The sequence below is a fragment of the Mustela nigripes genome, chromosome 1, assembly GCF_022355385.1.
Source record: "Mustela nigripes isolate SB6536 chromosome 1, MUSNIG.SB6536, whole genome shotgun sequence".
In the NCBI taxonomy this organism is placed as follows: domain Eukaryota; kingdom Metazoa; phylum Chordata; class Mammalia; order Carnivora; family Mustelidae; genus Mustela; species Mustela nigripes.
In genome coordinates, this window is record NC_081557.1 from 267,396,349 (window position 1) to 267,411,724 (window position 15,376).

Sequence of the window (15,376 nt, forward strand, 5' to 3'; positions counted from 1 at the left end):
GCTTCTGTCCCTTCTCCTTCCTCTTTCTGATGAGATCACAGAGCAAGTGCAGAAGCACCAAGTTCTGTTACACTGGAATCTGGGAAGCTTTTTTCTGCCTCTCTTCAAGTTAGATGCCTTCATCATCCAGATCAAAATACGATCCGAGCCATCGCATCCGCCCTCTCCTTTCCTCCTTGACAGACTCGTCAGTGATCAAAGATTCCTACTTTGTACAGATAAATAACCAGTGGGAGGTCCAGACGATAGATACGATTTAAAATGCCAAACGGGGACTGGGAAGAACAGTGCGAGAGTGTGTTCGGACAAGAGCTACGGAAAGGTGCTGCTGTCACAGCAAATACACTAGACCAGGAAGAGCTGGACACCCCGTTTTGCAAGTGATGTTCTGTTGGAAAACATCACCATGGAAGCAATAAGCACTAACATCACACTCTATTTCAAGGAGGCAACCAAACATAAATCATTTTAATTAATGGTGCAAGGAAGGCATATTAAAATTTAAATTACTTCTGTTTTATTGTGCATTCCCCCCCCCAAAAAAAAATCAGGCTACTCTCAAAGTAACTCAATAAAGGCATCAAGAGCCCTCCTGGACAATAAAAAACAAGTGCAATATAGAAGGGTTATTACTATTTAGAAAGAACAGCACAGCTGTTGCTGGCTAAGAAAACGATTGCACAGAGCTCCAGGCAGATACAACCTCATCATGAAAGCTCAACTTACTTATAAGCAAATTGAGCTTTAAAGGGATAACTTTTCAAAATTGTTTTTTAAATTAAGATTTATGAGACCTTTATGTAATGTCTTAAATGCACCGAGGTAAAAGGCGCTTGCAATTTTCCCCCGAGGGTGGAGAACTCCGGCCAACGACATGAGAGCAGAGTGAACATTTATCATTTCCAGCATATTTGGATATTTATCTGCAGCTGTATAACACACTCTAATTGACAACACTCCAGAAAGCCTTTGTTTGCCACCTCATTAGCCTTACATCCGTAATTCTGCGCTGTCTGGTTATGCCGAATGACACAACCGTAGGACTGTCATTTCTGCCATCCTGAGAGTAAAACAAATCTGCCACCAGCTCAGCATATCTTCCAAGCTAAACAGCGATGAAAACACCCATATTTGCTAATGTCTCACTCGTGATTCAGGACATGGTAAGTTTCTTTTAACCTCTCCTGCCCCCCTTTTTAATTTAAGGAAAAAGGAAGGAGGCAGCTGATGTCTTTGTTAACGACCAGCAGCTGTAGAGGATGGATGTGCGCATCCTCGGTGAGCAGGACGCAGACTCTGCAACAGATGGTGAGAAATAACTTCACACAAAAATGAGAAGTTTTCCCTCACGGAATAGTTTGCAAACTCAACACACTCTGTAATTCACTAATAATGGTGCCTAAAAACGTCCGCTGTGCACCAGGGCGCTTGCCCCGTGGTTACTATGGGAAAAAGTCTTCCAACTATCACTTGTAGGTTTCTTTTGTCATGGAAAGAACACGTGCACAGAAGAAACTACTGTGCCATATTTTAAATGATGTTGTCTCTCTCTTTTATCCTTGAAAATATGCATTAAAATGAACCGAAGGAGTTAAAATTTTTAAGTAGTCTCAGATGAAAAGCATCCCCTGTGGCCTGATTTCCGATTGCAGGGGTTTTTCCTTAAACTTTTTTATGCTGTACCCCTCTCTGGCAATCCAGCGAATGTACAGATCCCTCCCAGATTAATTGAGCTAAATTAAAATACAAAGGACTTTAAGGAATCCAATTATATTGCAATATAATTATCCGGTCTGTAAAAAAAAAAAAAAAAATCACAAAAGTTCTGATATAGAAATAAAGGCTATGTTATGAATAGTCCATTAAATAATGAGAATTACTACATTAAATAATGAGAACTACTCTAACTTTTGAAGTTATGATACTTGTAGAAGATATTTCAAAAATATCTGAAGATAGAGGATATCTGTGATTACTATTGCTTACAAAGTCTCCAGAACTGCCAATACTTTTGTGGAGAGTGGTCTACATTCAAAAATGAAGAAAATAAATTTCAGTTGGAAGTAAAAATAAAGATTTTCTTTTCCCACCTAAGTTCCCCAGATCCTCAGGTTTGAAATCCCTGCTGGATACAAGGAGAAGCAACCAGACAAAAGTTAAATTGCTTCTACTTCAGAATTTTATTACCATTACCGATCCTTACCTACTTATCTCTTAGTAACTATTGTAAAGAATGGCAAAGGCCACATTTCCTATTACAGATACATCATAAAGGATACCTTTTAAATAAAACCAGTGAAAATCATACAGAGAACTAAGGCTGTACCATTAATCATTAATCCTCTGGTGTAAAATGCTTCCCCATAGTTGACAGAATTTTGACTAAAACTGGCAACAAGGTAACCTATTTTGAAGTGGTCTTCTGATAAAAACTTGTCAAGTGTTTCAATTTTAAGAATTGAGACAGTTTACTGCAGGAGATGACTGGTTTACAATGAGGAGTAAAATAAAATACACAGAGTACTTGACTTCGTGAAACTATTAGACCATAAAGTGAGAGAAATGTTCAACAAATAATCACATAAATAATTGTTCGATCCTAATTTCCTTTTCTAATCTGACAGGGTAACTATTTGAAGATTTTGGTTAAAATTTTAGTATAAAATATGCTAGAGGGGATATTTACGACTTTGATATGTTTCTTGTTCCAGATCCCAAATTGGTACAGCAAATGAGGCCAGTGGCATAGTTTCCGAGACACAGTTACTTAGTTAAAATGTTCAAGTTCTCTGCTTTTCCCTGCAGAGTAAAAAGGTCACGTCCTAGCTTTCCTGGGGTTCAGTGGTTCAGAATCTGAATATGAATGGGACGGTAAACAAGCAGCCCCAGGAGAAAGCTGTCCATGAATGCCCTTGTCAAATGATTCTAACAACATGTATGACTTGAACACTTTCAACACTCAGAAGCCTGTTTCTCCCAATATCTCCTTGCCACTCTGAAATAAGTAAATCCCACTCCGAATATAAAACATTATGTAAATTCATTTTATAGTTAGTCAAAACGAAACAGAAAGTAATTCTAAGTTTAAAAAATGGATACTGATTTTTTAATAGCCTTTAACCATTGCTAACAGTGTGAAGAGTAAGTCACTGTCTTCCATGTTACAACCTCTTAGACTCCTTGACCAATTTTGGTAATGAGTTGCTCTATCACATAAGAACTGCCCTAATCGATAGTCATAAGTATGCAGTGATTCCCATCCCTGAGCAATATCAGAATCATCTAAGGACTGTACTGGTTTCCTAATGCCGCCCTAACAAATTACCACAATTTCGATGGCTTAACACAACAGAAACTTCTTGCCATTCTGGAAGCCAGGAGTCTGAACTGAGTCTTGTAAGGCTAAAATGAGGTTTCCTCCTTTTTTTTTTTTTTTTTTTAAGATTTTATTTATTGATGGAGAGAGAGACAGCAAGAGAGGGACCACAAGCAGGGGGAGTAGGGGAGGGAGAAGCAGGCTTCCCGCTGAGCAGGGATCTGATGTGGGGCTTAAGAGCCCCCCTAGCTGGTTCCTTCTACAGGCTCCCAAGCTGTAGCTGTTGCTTGCCTCCCTGAACTTCTGGTGACTGTCACTATTCCCGGGCTAGTTGGGGTGTCCTCCAACCTCTGCCTCTGGGGTCACGCCTTTTCTCCTTCCATTGCTAATCTCCTTACCTCTGGAGCTTAATTTAATCACATCCCAAAGTCCCTTTTGCCACAAGAAGATAACATTCACAGTTTCCAGGAATTAACACCTGCATATTTTCAGGGACCATTATTCAGCTACTACAAGGACTTTTCCAAATGCCATTCAACCCTGGAGAACCTCACCAATGGGAGAATCACCCCCACTGGAAAGCTTACCGAGACTGCTCTGAGAGCTTCCCATTGTTTAGGGCAGGGGAAAAGAAAAAAAATGAGAACCACTGTCTAAAATGTAAGTGACTCTGTCATTTTTGAGTTATGGATTAGACATCTGTGAAATATTAATCTTCTCTGAACAAGGAACAAATCATTTCATAAGATATTTACATAAAATAAGAAATTAAAGAATAAGAATGTGTAAGAAGTATTAGGGCCTCTGTCAGGGCTTTATTTCCAAACGTTCTGTCTTTATCCCAGCTCCTGAGCATAGGATTCCGGAGGAGGGGGGACTGCTGACAACATCTAAAAGTTCCTGAGAATGATGAGGAAGCAGAAGGCTAGCTGAGGTCAAAGCTAAAGGCTGACACCTCGCAATCTCCTCCTCACCCCCACCACTCGTGGGTGGGACAAATGTGCATTCTTTAGGAATCTCCCAACTATCTTGATGTTAACGGCTCCCTAAAAGTGAAAGATAACCTTGATCAAGACCTCCTCCAGGCACCTTGCCGGCTCTCTTTAGCATACGAAAGCTCTGTTGAAACCTCCCTTTCCTCACCTTCCCCCAATCTCCTGGTACACAACCTGTCACCCCTCACAACCCAGGGCAGCAGCTCTTCCTGCCCAGGGGTCCTGTCCCCGTGCTTTAAGAAACCACACTTTTGCACCAAAGATGTCTCAAGAATTCTTTCTTGGTCATCGGCTCCAGACCTCATCCCAACGAACCTCACCTATGTTCTAGAACTTTATCAAGAATAGACATTTTAAGCTGTTTCATCATGTTTCAGCTGAAAGATGAGATTTAAATGTTTGTCCCTAGTCCTTTAAAACATTCACACAAAACAAAACTTTTACAACACCAAGTTGTCACAAATGCAATTCATTTCCCATTAGAAGTAATATCATGGTGACAACAGAGTCGAAGTTAAGTTGATCCGTAATCATTTAACCCCTAAGGATAAGTTTGCGCAAACTACATTCTAAATCCAGCGGAGCGCAAACATAGTCTCTGAAAGGAACAAAATGAAACAAACATCCTGCCGTTGCAGGACGACCCCCTTGGCCATGGTGCCTCTGCTCCTTCTGTCCGCTCCCCTCTTCGTCCTCCTGCAGCTCTCAGCTTGTCTTCCATTCTACTTCGCCAGTGGCCCTCTCTAAGGTGCTTGATCTGCCTCTGGCTTTCCACTTCAGTTGTTGATGGAAACTCGGCTGGATACAGACTTAATCCCCACCAGGACCAGACCTGGGCGCACACTGCTACAAAGCAAGCACGGCTTCCTGGGGGGTGGGGGGGGGACTACACCCACCAAATCTCTCCAGTGGCCTCTCATCATCCCTGGGGTGAGTTCAAACTTCCTAAAAGACAGAGGAAGCCTCCCTATACCCCACACGATCTCTCGGCTGTTCCTTCCCTGGCGCGCTAGGGAGGCTTCCGCCTGCTGCTTCCCGAAGCCGGAGGGACCCGACGCAATTCCTCGCACACGTCATCGGAAATGTCCCTCATCCACAGTAAACATCTTATTCATTATTCAAAACTCCGTTTGCAGGCATCAGCCCAGGAGAGTGTCTCTGAGAGAACCCCACAACTCTGGCAAATCCCTCCTCCTCACGTTCTTACTGTGCTTTACAAATGTTGCTCTTGGGTGGCTGGTGTCCCTCCAATTACACTCCGTCCACATTTCTGTGCTTCCGTATTAAAACGTGAGTTTCCACGGCATTTTACAGCCATTCTTGTTACCCCCCCCCCCCCCCCCAGTTCCTAACATAGTACTGACACGGCTGCCAAGGGCGAAGTACAGAATTTTGCCTCTACCCTGCTTTTAAGGCTACCTTAGAAAACATTTGCTATGATTCATTTGTACCTAAGTATAAGTATCAGTTCATACTCAGGGCTAGGTGTCCTTTAATCCGTAGTTCTAAATGTCATAAACAGGTGGGCGTCTCTATTAAGCTGAGTTTCAGAAATTAGTAAGCATTCACGATGTTCGTAAGGCTAGGAAGCCCTCCCGACATCCTGACGACACACCGTCAAGGCTTCCCTCTAGGCTTTGCATAAAGAAATATACTCCATGATTCACGATCTGTAGTCTCGGGGTGGTAAATGGACCCACTCTCAGAGACGGAGTCCTCTCCGTAACATCCAAAATGATGGTCAAGATCTGGACCTGAGCCCATCAGAAATGTCCCAGAGAAGCCTAGCTTGGTTTTCACATACATCTTCTAAAAAATCAGATACTTTGACACTGAGCCCTCTGTTCGATAATAAATGAAATTGTGAAGTAATGAAGGAACCCCACCACAGCAAGATTTAAATAAAAAATTAAATAAATTTATACTTATTTAAAATTTAAATAAATTTAAATTTAAAAAAAAACAATCATAATAGGGCAACTTTTTTGCTTTTTCAATTTGAGACTCGAGAATGCAGGCCACCCTAAAATAACCATATTAGGATACTCAAGATTATAGCAGGAAACTGAGCAGAAATCGCTAGGGCAGGAAACTGATTAGTTCAGCAAAGAGACAGGATGCTTCTCGTGTCTACCGTTGTCGGAGTTAATTCTGTGCCTCCTCCATGGACCACCTACTCTGCGATCAAGGACTCTTGATTCATGAAATCGGACTGAAGGATAATTAGTAATAGACATCGGAGTCCTGCAGACTAGTGCCTGAAGTTACAAGGAAACTGAAGTGAGTCAGCGAAAGTGAGGGAGGAAAGAGGCGGTCTTGTAAACTCGTGTACAACCCCACTGTGATCTACAAAACGTCCAGCTCTGTGTGACGTGCCAACACTGAAAGGAACGCTATCGAGGAGGAGGTGGGCTTCAAACGGGTGCTTCTTCAGGATACTTTTCCCTATGAAACCTGAACAGTCCCAACTGGAATGCTTGAAATGTGCTGAACTCTACGACCCAACAGTCCACCCCGTGGAAGACAGAATGACAACCCCCCTACCCCGAGGTCCCTGGAGCTATGAGTCATTTTCATGACACAGCAAATGGGACTTTGCAGCTTGAGAGAGTCAGGGATCTTGAGAGGGTAGACCATCCTGTAGACCATCCTGGGTGATCCAGGTGGGTCCAGTTTCTTCACATGGTTCCTTAGCACTGGAGGTCCTTTCCCAGCTGGGTTAAGAGTCGCAGGGAAGCGTAACTACAGAAGCATGGCCCAGGAGATGCAGTGTTGTTGGTTTTGAAGCTGGAGGGAGGGTCCATGAGGCGAGGGGCTGGTGTGTCCTCTAGAAGGTGGGAAACCGGGGAAGGGACTCCTCCAGAGCATTAACAGAGGAACGAATCTCTGTCGATACCTTCCAGCCCAGTTTAGTCCAGCGAGACCCATCTCCTACCCGTGATTAAATAACCGTTAGATCATAAGTCTGTGTTGCTTTAAGCCACCAAATGTGGAGCGATTTGTTACAGTAGCAGTAGAAAGCGAATAGAAACCTGTCTTTTTTCCAAGGTTTGACTCAAACACGAAAGGACACAAACAAACCAACAGTCATAACTTCACAACTGCGGACTTGCCAGACACCCTAACATCTGTCCGTGACTTGTTTTCTAAAATGCTTTTCCAAGAGGCAAACAGAGAAGGCCCCAAAATAGACTTTTCAAAGAGGTAATGAAGCATTCAGTACGAACGGATAAGAAAACCTGACAGATCCCCAGCTTCTCCCCGTGACCCCAAGTGAAAGTGTCGTTCAAATTACTGGAAGCTCTTCTGCGCTGCAGGGAAAGCCCCTCATCGCTCCGACCTCTCCCACCTTCCGCCCCCCTCCCCGCCTCCCTCCAAACTTGATTTTGAAATGTGTTTTAGACGAAGTCAGATAATAAATATTTATTGGCATGCATGTTTTCTAGAATTTAGTGTGTAATAAAAACTATTAAAACTCAACTTGCTTACTGAAACTTTGTTGTTGTTGGACACTGGCACTGAGTCATACTTCAGGCCTCACTTTAGACCTCACTGCTTTGCAAAGATGTAGAGGTGCAGATCCCCCTTACTCACCACTTTGCAGCAAAGGGGCCAAAACCACCACATCAAACCAATGCCCAGCAGTAGCAGTAACACCAGAATAGCAATGATGGCAGCCGTCCCACTAGACTAGAAGAGGCAGAAGACAGAAACAAAGTGGTCAGTAAAGCATAGGGTTACATTCCAAATACACATTTTTTTTTAAGGACACACCAGAAAATGATGCAGAGAGCATAACCAATGTCAAATCAGATTTTCATTATATTCCTTTAAATTCTATAAATTCCTTTATATTCTATTTCATACAGGTTATGTTAAAACAGTAGAAAAAAGAAAGCTTCCAAAGTGCTATAAACAGTTTTAAATTATGCCTTAAAAGAATGTAAGAAAAATCACTACCTGGGGTTATACGGAAGGGCCGTATGGTCCCTATCATTTATCTCTGGAGAAGGCTTTGGATCACAAGCATGATTACTTTTAGGCAAAACTTATGGAACATTTTTCCAGATTTTAGGACGATAAAACACTATTTACAATAAATATCAAAAATGACCAAGCAAGGGAGAAACCAACAACAAATGGTTCTTTTTTAAACAACAACAAAAAAAAAATTTAGAGATTTTATTCATTTATTTGAAAGACAGACGCCAAGAGAGAGCAGGAGCAGGGGCTGGGGAGACAGAGAGGGAGACTCCCCGCTGAGCAGGGAGCCTCATGTGGGGCTCGATCCTAGGACCCTGGGATCATCACGACCTGAGCCGAAGGCAGACACTTAACGGACTGAGCCGCCCGGGCTTCCCAGCAGCTGCGGTTCTTGTTGGCAGATGGTACGTTGCATCAGTGCAAGAAAGCAACCGCCAACATTCGCACCTCAGAGGGTTCTCCGGGCTCGGGAGCTAGCCTCTCAAGAACCGCACTGGTGTTCTCTCACCTCCTGCCGCCAAGCTCCTCCGGCCCTAAGGAACCTGCTCTGGGCCCTGCCCCGCCCCCTCCTGTCACCTCCACCTTGTCCTCCTACGTGGCTCGCCTGAAGCCCCTCCCCAGGATGCCTTCTCTGAGCCTCTGCCTAGGGAGGCTCCTCTTCACTGTACCCTTATGGTTCTCGGTACTGCAGTCTTGAGCTGATCACACATTATTTGTGATACACTGATACACTGTGATTATTTCTTTAATTTCTCTTTTCTGTCACTCTTCACTGTGAGCTCCAGCAAGTCATGGGGCTCTGCCCAGCCTACGTACCGCTGTGTACGCCATGCTTGGCATTTAAAATGATTGACTAAGAGAATGAAGTCCAAAGAGATAGGCCTGCAAAACGCCCAAATGCAAAGACTAGTATCTACGGAATTTTTGGCGTGAGGATAAAATTCCCCAGGGCACAAGGTGTTGCCCCCAAACCCCCTCTAGTATCCCCAGTAATAACGTTCTGTTTTCTGTGTGTGTATTTTTTTTCTTTCTTTGTTTTATTTCTTTCCTCGTTTTATTTCTTTGTTTTCTTTCAAAGGAATGAATGCAGAGGGAAAAAAAAAACCTGTAAATAAATCAATATATTCTCTCTTTGGGACTTCATGGGCATTTTCAAAGATACATCTCCTGTCATTCAAAACAAGTAAGAGTATGTGCCCAGGGGTGTCTGGGTGGCTCAGTGGGTTAAGCATCTGACTTCGGGTCAGGCCATGATCTCAAGGTCCCGGAACCAGCTCCCCACTGGGCTTCCTGCTTCTCCCTCTCCCTCGGCAGCTCCCCCTGCTCGCGCCCCCTCTCAAATAAATAAAATCTTTAAAATACAAAACAAAACATTAGTTTTTGATGTAATGTTCGATGATTGAATTTAAATTAAAAAGAGAAAACAAAACAAAGCCCAGAGGTCAGGGTAAAAGCCACTTTATCCCAAGGGCGGACAGAGAGAGGGGTGGCACGGTGTGTGTGTGGGGGGCACCAGTATCCATCTTCCAATGGCACCGTATTAAAAGTATTGGTTTAGAGGTTTAACTTTAAGTAAATTGTTTAATTTCTTGGAGCCTCTGTTTTCTAATCCATAAAATAAGAAAGCCAGTGGTTCCCACAGCATGAAACTCTGTGGAAAAGCCATTACCATGCCAGCTCTCTCTCTCTCAGAAAACCGCTGTTCATGTTAACGCGCTTACCAAGCTCTGAGCGGCGGCTTTGCAGGAAAGCAGCTCAGCTCGCGGCCCACGGAACCGTCCTTCTCCTCACAACCCCGCCGATACCCGTAAATCTAGGACTGCCTAGAGCCCGCGCCGAGAAGGGCTGGGACTGACCAAGGCTGAGACATTTCCCAATGTTTAAGTAATAGTGGTAGAAGCATCCAGTCAGAACTTTCTGCAACGGAATTTCGAGTGCAGTACGAGGCACCCGGGGGCGCCGCTGGGTAAGGGCCACACTCCCTCAGTTTTGGCTCAGGTCATGACCTCAGGGTGGTGAGATCGAGCCCCTGGGGCCCGGAGCTCAGTGCAGAGTCTGCATAAGACTCTCTCTCCCTTGGCTCCTCCCTCAATAAATAAATAAATAAATAAATAAACATTTAAAAAAAAAATTAAAGGCCATACACAATGGCAGATGCACAAAAGAGATAAGAATCTGTACGTAACCAGTTACATGTAAACAACTGAGAACAGAAGAGAAGGTCGTTCTCAGAAGACAGGGCGAGGAAGTGCTGGCAAAACACACTAGGTTCAGCTTATCAGAAAAATCTCGACATGTGTATCCTTTCCCTGTATCATCTGTTCTTATCACAATGGAAGGAAAAAAAAAAGATGAGCACAAAGCAGCATGGAAACCACCCCCAAACAACCCCACTTTTGTAGACAGCAATTACTAGCAGCCTTTCAGTTTCAATAAATCTACTGTTAAAATAACAAATTCTCAGGGCGCCTGGGTGGCTCAGTCATTAAGCATCTGCCTTCGGCTCAGGTCATGACCCTAGGGTCCTGGGATGGAGCCCCTCATCGGGCTCCCTGCTCAGTGGGAAGCCTGCTTCTCTCTCTCCCACTCCCCCTGCTTGTGTTCCTTCTCTCACCGTGTCTGTCTCTATCAAACAAATAAATAAAATCTTTTCTAAAATAAATAAAAAATTTTAAAAAAATAAAATAACTAATGCTCAGGACAGCATAGATCATCAAACATTCATTACTTTCCAGAGATGAAGCATGAACTCCACATGAACAATTAAAGCCATCATTTGATTCTGATTCTGCCTCAGGACGGAAGAGGAAGAAGCACACAGGTATTTGTGCAGCTGGCGTAAGGCTGCGAAGTCACCAAAACAGCCACCACCCAAAATATTATCACTTAGAATCTCTGGTCATTTTATTTATCTCATCTTCCAGAAGACGAGACGAACTATGGAAACTTGCACACACACACTGTCTTCACTGAGTTCTACCATTCACTATCTGACCATCCTTAAGGCACGAGAAGAGGCTATTACGTGATACTCACCATAAAGAATTAACTCAAGAAAAGAAATAAAAAGACAAGGATTCATGTGGCAACCTCTTGGTAGAATGAAAATATGAGCTCAACATTTTATTATTAATGTATCTTAAATATCTCAATTAATGTCTGGCTCATAGAAACTCGAGTGTGTGTGTGTGTGAGAGAGACAGAGGAAGGGAGAGAAAAAGAGACAGAATGTCAATACTTTGAGGAAATTTTCCAAGCAAATATCAAATTCTCTGTCCTTAAAACCTAAGAAAACAATTCAGAACACACATCAGGCCACATAAGAAGTACTCAAAGGGTATCTTTCTACACAGACTTCTAAACAGTCATGCACAAATCATGTGACTCTGCACAGCCTTGATTAAGCTCAGCTCCAAAATCTAGGCAAAGAGGAAGATGACAGTATAAGAATGTTAAAGAAATACATAGGAAAGTGTGATATCCTATGGGAGAAACTCTGTCAAATGCATAAATTCGGGATCCTACCTCTTCGAGGAGATACCCCCAATCTGTTTATGTACAGCACGAATATGGCAAACCCTACCGGGCCTTTCCCACCTGGGCCTTGAGCACCTGGCCACAGCCCTCAGGGAAAGGGACTGTCTGTGCAATACAGTTTTCAGAAAGTTCTACGAACACTTCATTTCCTCCTTTCTTAGAATTCAAACTCTGTGCTCAGAAATAGGAACATGCAACTAGAGGATATCAATCTGCTAACAGTGTAGTGGTTACAGTTTTTTTCTTGCTATGGATGTGTCATTAGCCGGAGATTCAGATATCACACTGACAGAATGTCAAGTAGATGGGCTCGCCATGACAGGCAGTTAAAATTCTTGGTTTTTTTCTCCAAAACAATGACTCTGTTAGGAACATTAATAAAATACTATGCACATCCAGATGGAAATAAACATTTATTATGGCAATATTATTACATCAACTGACTCCAAAGGTTCATCTTCAATAAAATTTTTTAAAAAAGAATGCACACTTTATCTAAAGACCTGCAGACCTAATCCTAATCGTATTTTAGTTAAGTGATGGAAAACAGGGCAGAGGAAGCTAAGAATGTCCTGCATTGCGACGGCAACCCTGCGGTCAGCGATGGAGCCGTCCCCCGATGCCCCCAGGCCCAGACAGGAGCTCAATTAACTGGATACAAATTCAGGTTTTCCGGTTCCGTTGTTTTCACTGGCCAGAGCCATTCTCAGAGCATGAAAGGCTTCAGTCTTGGAAGGGAAATCACCTCATTGTTCACGTGGCTTTATAAACAAATTGAGGAAAGGTCAAACACATAGACTTCGGTCCTGGGAGGGGACGTAAGAGCCACAGTCACACACGGAGCTGCATCATCAATGCCAGGCAGTGAGCAGGTGCCACAGTTACAGAGTTGCACGAGTCCTCGCGAAGCCCACGGGTTAGCTGGAGGGACAGACCCCGAGCGAATGACCACAGATGTGGGGAAGTGGAAGGCAGATAACCTGGTCGGGGCCCTGAGGAAGTACGGGAGCCCAGGGAGGGGCTCAGAGAGGTGGCTCAGTCATCTGGGCGTCTGCACTCGGGGTCACGATCCTGGAGTCCTGGGATTGAGTCCCACGTGGGGCTCCCTGCTCAGCAGAGAGACTGCGTCTCCCTCTGCTCCCCACTCGTGTTCTCTCTTGCTATCTCTGTCTCTCTCTCAAATAAATAAATAAAACCTTTAAAAAAGAGAAAGAAAGAAAGGAAAAGTAAGGAAAGGAAAGGAAGCCAGCCAGCCCAGAGAGAAAATGGGGCAGAATTAGTGACCTCTTAACAGGACAAGAGAAAGACAATGGTGGCTGAACACAGCGTTTGAGGGGACTTGGTGGCACCTGAAGGAGCTAAAGAGAAGGTCTGAGACACAAATTTCTGAAAAACGGTAGTTCTTTTTAATACAGAGAGAACTGGCCATCTGTTACAACAGATCAGTGTCTGTTTGTTGGATGACCTTTCAATTGGCCATTTGTTGGACTGAATCTGTAACCAGAGTTTTGAAAAAATGGCATTCTCAGATGTCTCTGAGGAGTTGGTTGTGCAAGTCAGCTGAGGAGTCCAGTTTGAGAATTACTACCCAGATGACGGTTCAAGCTATGAAGCCAAAACTCTTTTAAGACGTAACTGAGGACATAGCAGAGCCTGAGCCTGACCTTAGGGTGGAGAGAGTCTGGTCTGCAGTCATCCGGGATACAAGAAGTGTTTGAACCTGGTCTGCATCTAATTTCCTTTCCTTCATTACAAGCAAGCTTTCTAATCAGAAACTTCACCCTGCCCGTGCAACGGAAATTCTAGCCAAGAGAATCACACAAGTATAAAAACAAACCAGCCACTCCAGTCCTTGCAAAAGAACTGTGAGGAAGAGCAATCGCTCAAAACTTTCAAAACTCACGTAACTGTGGGAAAGAAGAATCACTCAAAAAAATGTCAAAACTGTCATGACCTACCTAGAAAATAATTGATTACAGAGCCACAATCGAAAAAGACAGATGTGGGAAAGGGGAAACGGGTCCCCATAATTTTTTTTCTCCTATAGACTTAGATTTAGGAAAAGAAAAAATAGTCCCAGAATGCTGATGATGTTCTGGATTCTCTTGGAAGATTCCCTACCAGCAATGAGCAGACTATGTCCCAAAGGCCAAATCAGCTCATCTGTTTCATAAGACCCCTGGCAAGCTAAGACTTTTTTTTTATGTTACTACATAGCTGAAAAAAATCAAAAGAAGAATATGTTACATAAAACGCAAATCTCAGGGCACGCGGCTCCGTTGAATGCAGCCACCCACCCGCGTACAGGAGCCTTTGTGCTCCGACGGCAGAGGGGAGTAGCTGTGATGGAGACTGTGTGGCCCTCAAACCCTCATACTGTCGACCTCTTACAGAAACAAACCGCCAACCTGTGTTCTATATAAAGGAAATCAGGCCCTGGTTACAGGCAGATTGCCCAAAAGCTCAGGCTGGGGGCGGGGCCGGGGGATGGCCTCGGACTCTGTTCTCAATCCTAGCATTTACTTGACAGTGACACTGAGCAGTAAGTAAACGTCCAGAGCCCCCAGGCTGCCAGCCCCCTCTCAGGGGCAGTGAGGGCTGCAGTCAGCCCATGTGCGGCCGCACCAAGCCAGGCACTGTGAGCACAGCTGGTCTACCCCACAGAAGAGGCACCTTCCAATGTGTTCGCCTAAATGTGCACTAGGGATGGCAGGTGGCTTTCTGGTCCTCACCTGCAAAATTAAGGGACAGGAATAGCCTCCTCTTGAGTTGTCCGTGTTTAATGAAGTCATCAAGTGCTTGGCACGGGTACTGCGGGCTTAGCACGGTGTCTGGCACGTAATACATGCTCACAAAACATATTCTGGATACGGTTATGTCAGAAGAGTCCAGAGAACAGTAGTTCCAAGGGAAAAAGGAAAGATACCTTTCACTGGTTTTTTTAAGCAGAGACACATTGAGGAGATCTTTTGAGACGGATGAAGGGAACTCACTGTCTAGATATAAGCCCTTCTCAGGCTCTCCTCTTAAGTCTCTTAAATCTAATCCTTCACTTTCCCACTTTTAAACTAGTTATACAGCTACTTTCATTCATTCATTCAACAAATCACTTTGGAGCACAGGCCCTGTGTCGCGACCAGACACTGGGAGAAGGCCAAAGAGCGAGGCCCAGGCCCTGTTGTCAACATCTCAAAACTGCAGAGAAAAGCCCAGAAGTAAACAGGAAATTGCAGCTCAGTGACGTAAGGGCCTCGGCAGAACTGAGCCTGATGCTCCTGGAGCACACGAGAAGGGCTTCTTTATTTGTGGGATTTCCACAAGGATTCGTCAATTGCCAAAGCGGTGGTGTTTTATTTTGTTGGGCTTTCCAACGCCCGTGAAAGCCGAAGACATCCTCCTACAATGAGTGATACTAGGACCTGCGTCTCGTCCTACCCGAATGTGCCCGACAAACTGAACAGCACTGAACACGATGCCTGGGCATTTATAATGTTGCCCACTACCCTATTCTACCTTGAACAGAGATGTAAGACAACATCGGCAG

General features: G+C 44.0%; 1 protein-coding gene across 1 annotated transcript in view; it reads right to left on the reverse strand.

The window, feature by feature from the left end:
* Positions 1-15,376, reverse strand: part of ANTXR2 (ANTXR cell adhesion molecule 2) — a 146,338-nt gene that overhangs the window by 72,007 nt on the left and 58,955 nt on the right. The window contains exon 12 of the mRNA XM_059385749.1: positions 7,906-8,001. Within this exon, the coding sequence (XP_059241732.1) occupies positions 7,906-8,001 (96 nt within the window). The remainder of the gene's footprint in view (positions 1-7,905; positions 8,002-15,376) is intronic.